This window comes from Camellia sinensis, chromosome 9, assembly GCF_055761805.1.
Source record: "Camellia sinensis isolate YWXY chromosome 9, ASM5576180v1, whole genome shotgun sequence".
NCBI lineage: Eukaryota > Viridiplantae > Streptophyta > Magnoliopsida > Ericales > Theaceae > Camellia > Camellia sinensis.
Window position 1 is genome coordinate 127,493,761 of NC_138969.1, and position 8,781 is coordinate 127,502,541.

General features: G+C 31.4%; 1 protein-coding gene across 1 annotated transcript; it reads left to right on the top strand.

Moving 5' to 3' along the window:
• Positions 1–204: 204 nt before the first annotated feature.
• On the top strand, positions 205–8,384 carry LOC114267205 (protein DETOXIFICATION 40). Its single transcript, XM_028208214.2, has 7 exons — positions 205–757; positions 3,694–4,325; positions 4,559–4,615; positions 5,274–5,512; positions 5,653–5,771; positions 6,783–6,869; positions 8,092–8,384. Exons 1-7 carry the CDS (start codon positions 389–391, stop codon positions 8,152–8,154), a joined length of 1,566 nt encoding a protein of 521 aa, XP_028064015.2. The 5' UTR covers positions 205–388; the 3' UTR covers positions 8,155–8,384.
• The last annotated feature ends 397 nt before the right edge of the window (positions 8,385–8,781 follow it).

The window sequence follows — 8,781 nt, forward strand, 5'->3', positions numbered from 1 at the left end:
TCCCTCTAATTCAGATGGTAACCTCCTCTTTATTATTTGTTGATGATATCACATCAGCTCTTTATTTTACAGTGACATCAGAGGCTGTAATACTGTTGTGGCCATGTGTTATTGGTTCCTTGGGACATGCTCTGTTTGAGGACATTAATGATGATGTCATAGCTTTCGCATCCAAATCTACTACTACCGTAATTTTGGGCAAGCGGCCGCCTCAATTCTTGGTTCCTCGGGACATGATGTCATGGCTTTCGCATTTCCCAAGTTTGCCCAACCTCTCTCTCCTTTCCAACTCTCTTAAATACCCTCCAAAACCTCTCACTCCCCATCACCACCACAACAGCAATACCAATTTGCAGCAACTGCAGAGTAGTAGTAATAACTTGGGAGGATGGGTACTTCACAAGAAGAAGATCATATTTACCAACCCATCCCTCATGAAATCCCACCATCTTCAATAACACCTCAAGTATCATCAGCAAAACACAACACTACCAGTACTACTAATGGTGAATCCAGTGGAGAGCTCGAGAGTATATTAAGCGATACCAGCTTGCCATTTTCGAAACGAATGGGATCTGCAACGTGGATTGAATTGAAGCTCCTGGTCTACCTCGCTGCCCCCGCGGTTTTCGTTTACATGATCAATTACTGCATGTCTATGTCCACCCAAATCTTCGCCGGACACCTTGGTAATCTTGAGCTCGCAGCTGCCTCCCTTGGCAACAATGGTATCCAAATCTTCGCCTACGGTCTCATGGTATTTCCTACTCTTTTTTTTTTCATTCTTATTTTTATCTCGTGTCTTGTTTTTTATCAGAAAAAAAGAAGTTATTAATGAAAATTCAATGTACAAATTAGTTAAACACCAATAAATAACCTAGGAACATAGCTCCTAACAAAAAAATCAGTCTCACAATATGTCTATCAGATTATGCAGCCCCACCTTTATCAGATATTTGTGTCTCATTTTGTATTTTATTCTTTTTATAATGCAAATAAATGATAAGACAATAATAAAGATTGAAAATTCTAATTTTGAAATTTTAAAGAGAGCTCTAGCGATGTGGTAAGGAGTGGGGACCACATGTGATGTGATGTAATGTATGTGTCTATATTTTTATTTTTATTTATTTATTTTTTTTCTTGCCACATCAATACAGTTCTATTTAAAATTTTAAAATTAAAACTTTCTATCATCGTTGATGTCTCTTAAGAGATGGGCCCACATCATGTGAACCTCACCCTTACGAAGGGACATTCGTGTCTGATTATTTGCTTGGTCATCTAAACAGACCAAACGAATAATTGAATAAGGCATCTCACAATATGTGAGTCTCACATTATGTAGGTTTTGTGTCTCATCTTATGTCTGGTGTTGTGTGTAAACAAACTTAACTAAGTTTCCAATCTCAACTAAGTTGGTGTCGAAAAGCAAATTCAATCATGTGAAGGTTGTTGAGAAATCAATAGACGAAAATAAAAATAAAATATAAAATCAAAAATTTAGGCCATCTATAGTTTGATTTTAAGAAATTTGTTTTAGAATTTTTTGTTTAAAAACAAAATATTAATTTCGTAAAAAAAATCAAAAACATTACCATTTTTATGTAGTTTTATCTTTTGAGAGGTAAGAAATAATTTCTAAAAATTGTAAAATACTTTTTCATATTTATTTTTATTAAATTAGTTTCAATTTTTTTTTAAAAAATATTGTAATTTTTTTTTTAAAAAAACAAAAAGAATATCAGACCAAATATGGTGTTAGTCTCTCTGTTTTAAGTAGGTACATTGATATTATTTATACGTCTCTCTGTTTTAAGTAGGTACATAAATATTATTTATACGTCTGTTTTAAGAATGTATATAGATAGAATTGTAGATTTATTTAATCAACTTCAATCCTATAAACTTTTGTAAAGGATTTTTTTTTTAAATTATTAACATATATATATATATATATGTATATACTAGAAAAACGGAGACACCTTATAATGTCAAATTCCACCTTATCAAAAAAGAAATTTCAAGAAATCTATCTATTTATGGTCCGGTTTGGCAAGTTGGATTTTAATTTTTTGTAGGTTACAATTCATAAAAAGATAAAAGAGGCTAAAATAGTTAATAAGACAAAATATCACATTAAATCATTTCACTTCTTCCCTCATAAATATTATATTCAACTACAAAAAATCTAACCATCTTTTCAAACACAAAAATTTTAACATACTAAGTTTTTGTTTGGCATAAGCTAAACATGGTTACAAAATGACAAAATACGTTTTTTAACCTAATAGGACAAAATGTTACATTTAAGCCATAATCATTTTATTTTTTCTCTCACAAAAGTAAAATAAGCCAAAAAGCCTATCTCAAACAATAGTTTTTAACCCCATAAAATAATTAAAAAGTCAAAAAATTAAAAAAATCAACTCACATCTACAAACTCTAAAATAACTAAAAATTAAAATAATCTAATAAAATAGCCAAATTTCCTGAACAAGCCTGTATTACATGTGTTTTTTACGGTTGTTGTTTTCATCAACTAAACTATTCCTAGGTTGAGTTTGGTTTTGTCAGTCGGCACCATGTGGGGTGGGCTGACGTTAAATTGCGTTTCCCCAATATACGTTGAGCAATAATACTAGAATGACATCATTGACATGTTTTCTTACATAGCTTTACAAAGGTTTATTTCCTATATTTGCTAATACACTGTTGATATATAAAATAATAAAAAGTTGCAAGGGTTCCAACTTGATTTTATTTTTTAGTACACTATTGAATATTGATGTCATTCCTTCTATGATTTGGTGTATGCATCCATGGCTTGTATTGTATGGTTTTATCATTGTGTACTTATTTTGATGTGTATATAATGAATACTATTATTTGTTAGTCCCAAAATATTATATGACATTATTTAAGTAGTATTTAAATTAATTATATACTAAAAGAAAATTATGAATGAAATATAGATAATTAAAAAAAAAAAAAACTCATTAACTATTTATTACGTTTTTTCATTAATGGAGACTACTATAATGCTACATAGTATTTCGGTAACCATATAATAATTTTTCTATACGAGGCCTCTCATCTGTGTTAGGAGTGGAAAAACAAATTAAAGAATAAGATGAAAGTGTGTGTAGGATGGAAAAGATTACTGCTTTCTCTTGGTCTAAAATCATTAAAAGTCATTAGTGTTTGTTTGGAAAGTAATTTTATGGTTAAAATATAAGATGAAAAAAGTTAAACTATTTGAGAATGATTTTTTATGAAAAAACGTATAAAAGTATAAAGGATATGAAGAAATCTTTAATTTATTGTATTACTTTATTAAATTTTTGATGACTTCTGGATTAAATTAGGCTATTATCAAACGAAGCCTAACTAAGTGTGGAACACAGTGAGGCTCTAGTAGTCACACCAAGAGAAATATATTTCGTTTAAGAGGTTCGGATGACAGTGCTAAACATATGGAAAAGAAATTTTTTTTTAAACTTGCTATGAAATTTTCAAAAAAGTTAAAGTTTTCTTCAGGCATGGTAAATTGGTTTCCAGTTTTTATGTTTCATCTTAATCAAAATGCATACTAAAATATAAATTTTCCTTTCCCTTTTGCTTTCCACAATTTCTATCATATTTTTCATGCTAATCAAACTAACCCTTACATTCTCTTCTATTATATAACAGTTAGGGATGGGAAGTGCAGTTGAAACATTGTGTGGACAAGCATATGGAGCCCAAAAATATGAAATGCTTGGTGTTTATCTCCAAAGATCAGCAATTCTTCTCACTATAACCGGTGTACTACTTACCCTAATCTACATTTTCTGCGAGCCCATCCTCATCTTCCTCGGGGAATCAACTGCCATAGCATCAGCAGCAGCATTGTTCATATACGGTCTAATTCCCCAAATATTCGCATACGCATTAAACTTCCCTATCCAAAAATTTCTACAAGCACAGAGTATTGTGACACCAAGTGCATACATATCAGCTGCAACATTAGTATTACATATTATACTGAGTTGGCTTTTTGTGTACAAGATAGGGCTTGGGTTGTTGGGTGCATCGTTGGTGTTGAGCTTGTCTTGGTGGATCATTGTGGTGGCTCAGTTTGTTTATATATTGAAGAGTGAAAGGTGTAAGTACACATGGGATGGGTTCAGCATTCAGGCATTCTCTGGCTTGCCTGGGTTCTTTAAGTTATCGGCTGCTTCGGCTGTTATGCTCTGTTTGGAGACTTGGTATTTTCAGATTCTTGTTTTGCTCGCTGGCTTGCTGGAAAACCCTGAGTTGGCTCTGGATGCTCTCTCTATTTGGTAAGAACAGAATAAATAAATAAATTGAACATATAGAGATATCGGACAGTATTGGCCGATATATTAAAAGTCAAACTCATTGACTACAAACTAAAAAATAGATCAAATTCTGTGTTTGTGTTTTTTTCTTTTTTTTTCAATGACTAGCATTTTACTTGCAATAGTGGGTCAATTAATATTATATATATTTGGTTCATATGGACTAATTAATAGTTGTTGGGTGCCAATTGCAGTACAACAATTTCAGGATGGGTATTCATGATCGCAGTTGGGTTTAATGCAGCTGCAAGGTAAGCCCTTTTAATCATTTAAGAATGAATTTCTAAGATATAAATATATTAGTTGACAAAGATATGTATATGGTTGGTATACTAGCTCATCATGTACCAAACATTAGTTCCATTTGCATTTCGTCAAAGCTATTGCATTCCTATTGACATGGTTGCCAAATGATGTGGGACTTCATCACAGTTTTTAATCCATGTAATGATTTTTAATAGATATACATTTTGTTTTTTTCTTCTTCTTGTCCCCCAACAGAATATATGCATAGTAAAGTATGATCAAAACCTGATTTTCCGTTGTAATTTGATTCTTGAGAAAGTCAATAAACATTTTTTAACAGAAAATTAAATAATGGTTCTGCCAGCATTAGCTTAGAATAAAAAGTAGTTGTAGCACATACAGGAATCTATTACGTTTGCAGTTTGTAATCGGGAATTAAGTAATGAATGTAAGTAAGATAATATCTAAGAATGTAAAATATAGTAGTTTTCTAGACAGATCCAAGGCATGATGATTATTTATTTAATAAGATTTTACTGATACATATATAGAGTTAGAGCGACACCTTGTACACAGAATTCGTTTAAGATGCATAAACATATCATAATATTCAATGTATAGTCTAATTTTGTGAGTATATTTTTGTGCATCAATTCTATGCAGTGTGAGAGTGAGCAATGAACTTGGAGCAGGGCATCCAAAGTCTGCTGCATATTCAGTAGTGGTTGTGACTTCAATTTCATTCATCATATCTGTGATAGCAGCAATAGTACTGCTTGCATTGCGAAATATCATCAGCTATGCCTTCACAGATGGTGAAATAGTAGCCAATGCTGTTTCAGATCTCTGTCCTCTTCTAGCCCTCACCCTCATTCTCAATGGAATCCAGCCTGTCTTGTCTGGTGAGCAACCATTCTTCCTTAATTAAAGACCTTGGATCTACTCATATTTGTTTAATTTAATTTGAAGTCTTTATTTATTATTATTCTTATTTTTTTTAAAAGAACTAATTACTAATTAATGGCATATATGAAACATGAAGGTGTGGCTGTGGGTTGTGGATGGCAAGCTTTTGTGGCATATGTGAATGTGGGATGTTATTATATTGTCGGAATACCACTTGGTGCAGTGCTCGGTTTTTACTTCAATTTCGGTGCTAAGGTAACTTCATAAAATTACAAAACACTAATAACATGATTGTTTGGGCGGATTGGATAAGGAAAATTACAATACAATGAACTATCTGTTCTGACATAAGTAGTTCTTGGACTAATTGGCTAGAAATAATACATAGCTGACTATTAGTTCGATTTTACTTTTTTTAACCAAATGACGGACTAATAAATCTGTTGAATATGGCCATGTTTGTTTGAGTGGACATGAGCTTGGGATTGGACTAATAGTCTAATAAAATTATTAATCCGATGTTTGGTTAAATAATTGAAGTACGAACTAATTATTTTAAACTTGACTATTAGTTATGATAGGATACATAATCCAACGGATTCGTAATCCTAGGACTATTAGTCATGGGAATGCTAATCCAGTCCGCCCAAACAAACATGGCCATAAGGTATGTTTGATTGCAAGGATTAAAGCATGGGATTAGGATTATTAATCCGTGGGTCCAATCATCCTATGTTTGTTTTGACACTTTGGTTTAGGATTATTAATCCAATGGATAATTAATCCAACAAATTTGTAGGATTATTAGTAATGGGGTAGGGGTGGGATAGTTAATACCACACTAATTTGATAGAATTATTAATACCTCACTATTAGTGTTGTGAATCAAACATGGCCTATGAGTCTAATCTCATACCTCAATCTTAGGAAACAAACGCCCCCTAACATTGTGTTTGCATTTAAAAAATTTGATACATTGAAAGGGAGGAGGTAGAGGAAGTAGAAATTGTCCCCCCTCCGATTCCCTAGTTTGAATTCCACAAAAATTTCTCAATCCTTGCTTAACAATTATATTTGATGTTTTGCTTTTGCTTTTGTTTTGTTTTGGGATTAAAAAAAAAAAAAAAATGGATCCCAAACTTTTTAAAATAAAGTTCAATATTAGTTGGCATGAATATGCACATAATCCATTTTTGACCATTTGCAAGCATTTTATACCCATCTAAGTTAATAATGATGGCTGTGTATATATATTTTGTGGTGCAGGGAATCTGGACGGGGATGTTAGGCGGCACACTTATGCAAACCATTATTTTAATATGGGTCACCTTCCGAACTGACTGGAACAAAGAGGCATGTATAATTAATTGAAGTCTCCACAAATTTTATTTTATTTTATTTTATTTATTACATTTTTTTTAGGATAAATTACTAATAGATCTTAATAATTAGACTTAATTCCCATTAAGGCCTATTGAAGTTAATAAAATTATCGTTAAAAATAATTTTTTGTGATAATTTTTTTATATATGTTGCTATAAATTGAAAATTAGTGACTTTTTTGTGACGATTTTTTTAAATTGTCACTAAAAATTAACAGTTAGTGACGTTTTTAATACTGTTTGATCAAAAATGCCATTAATTATCATAGAATCTATTCGATAAGTCTACTTACTAAGATCTACACGTAACAACCCCTTTTTTTTTATTTTTTATCCTGATGCAGAAACATTCAGGATTCGATTATTTGTTGTTTTTTTTAGTTTTTGGCTTATTTTCCTATTTGGTGATTTAAAAAAAAAATGAAAAAAAAACTTTAGATTTTTAGATTAGACAAACCAGAAAATTAAAAATAGAAATAAAAAATTTCAAAAGAAGTCAAGAAAAGACAAAAAAAAAAAAAATGCAAAAAATAGTAGAGTTTGTTTTGGCTTGTTTGGGGTTTTTCAATTTTTAAATTTTTTTTTAATTTTTTTTTTGTTGGATTTGTCTACATAAGATGGACCAAAAAAAAAAATAAAGGGAAAATTAGTTCGAAATTTCTTTGTAAAAATTAAAATTTCTCTGTGTCGGGATTGAAATTTCTTTGAGCCGGTCGAAATTTCTCTTAGTCGAATTTTTTTTGTCAAAATGTTGAGTAACTTTAACTATTATGAAAATATTATATTTCCTTTATCTTATAAAATTTTAAAACCAGGAGCCTTAAATAAAATTCCCCAATAATAAAATTTTTTGACATAATTTAAAAAAAAATCACTAAAAAAAATCAAAAAAGGAGGTGACTTTTTTAGACAATAAACAAACTTCCCAGACAGAGCTTCAATATTGCCAGTGTCACCTATGGTCGTTACTAAAAGGATATCATGCCTTTAAACTAGCCCATTTTAATTTGAAGTATAGCTAAACACTATAAATCATAAAAGTAGTCACTTTGAACCTTATCATCACTTTGTTTTCTAGGCTCAACAGAAAGGCCAATCATTGCCCATCATATTAGTTGTAATCTCCTCGTATTTGGGAGAGAGCAACAATGCTCAGAAAATAATTGTGATTGACAATTTAAATTGAAATGCAGGTGGGAGAAGCTCAGAAGAGGTTGGACAAGTGGGAAGAGAAGAAGGAACCACTTCTGAGTTAAAACTTTTCATGGATGGGACTAAATAATCGGCGGTTGACCCCTTAAGATCTTTTACTAGTGGACAACTTCATCAAAGCCACCAAGCAAAATTGCCTTGGTACACATTCAGGACGAAGAAAATTGTAGGAGCAAAAAGAAAAGAAAAAAAAAGCCCAATTTAGGGTTGGCTTTGTTATCTTATTATTGATTTATTGAAATTGAAAATTGCAATAAAAAAGTGGTTGTGTTCATGTGCTCTATTTGTTAAATGTTTCTACATCGACCTCTTACGATCAATCATGCATCCACAAATAACAAGTAGCGTTTCATATGTACATTGTTTTCTGGGTATTTTTGAAGCAACCATGTGATTAAAACACAAAGTTAAAAAATTGAAACACACAAATCAAATCTAATTTTCTGTAGAAAAAAAAGGGAGCAAGAGCAGAAACCAGGGCAGCAACACTTCAGATCTCTCTTATGTTTTGAGATTCTTTCACAAGTTTTGTATGTGGTATTACAGACACATCATTACAAACATTACCTGGACAACCTAATTGTACGAGCACGAAATATTCTCGTATAATCCTATTGATCAAGTTTGCACTCCTCCAAATGTCGTCGCTTTATTTCCTGAAAACACAAACA

Bases quoted from the DNA above. Each gene is read 5' to 3' on its own strand.
- LOC114267205 (XM_028208214.2), top strand. From the start codon at position 389: ATGGGTACTTCACAAGAAGAAGATCATATTTACCAACCCATCCCTCAT. The intron at 4,616-5,273 runs GTAAGCCCTTTT...AATTCTATGCAG, and splicing joins GGGTTTAATGCAGCTGCAAG to TGTGAGAGTGAGCAATGAAC. The intron at 5,772-6,782 runs GTAACTTCATAA...TTTGTGGTGCAG, and splicing joins ACTTCAATTTCGGTGCTAAG to GGAATCTGGACGGGGATGTT.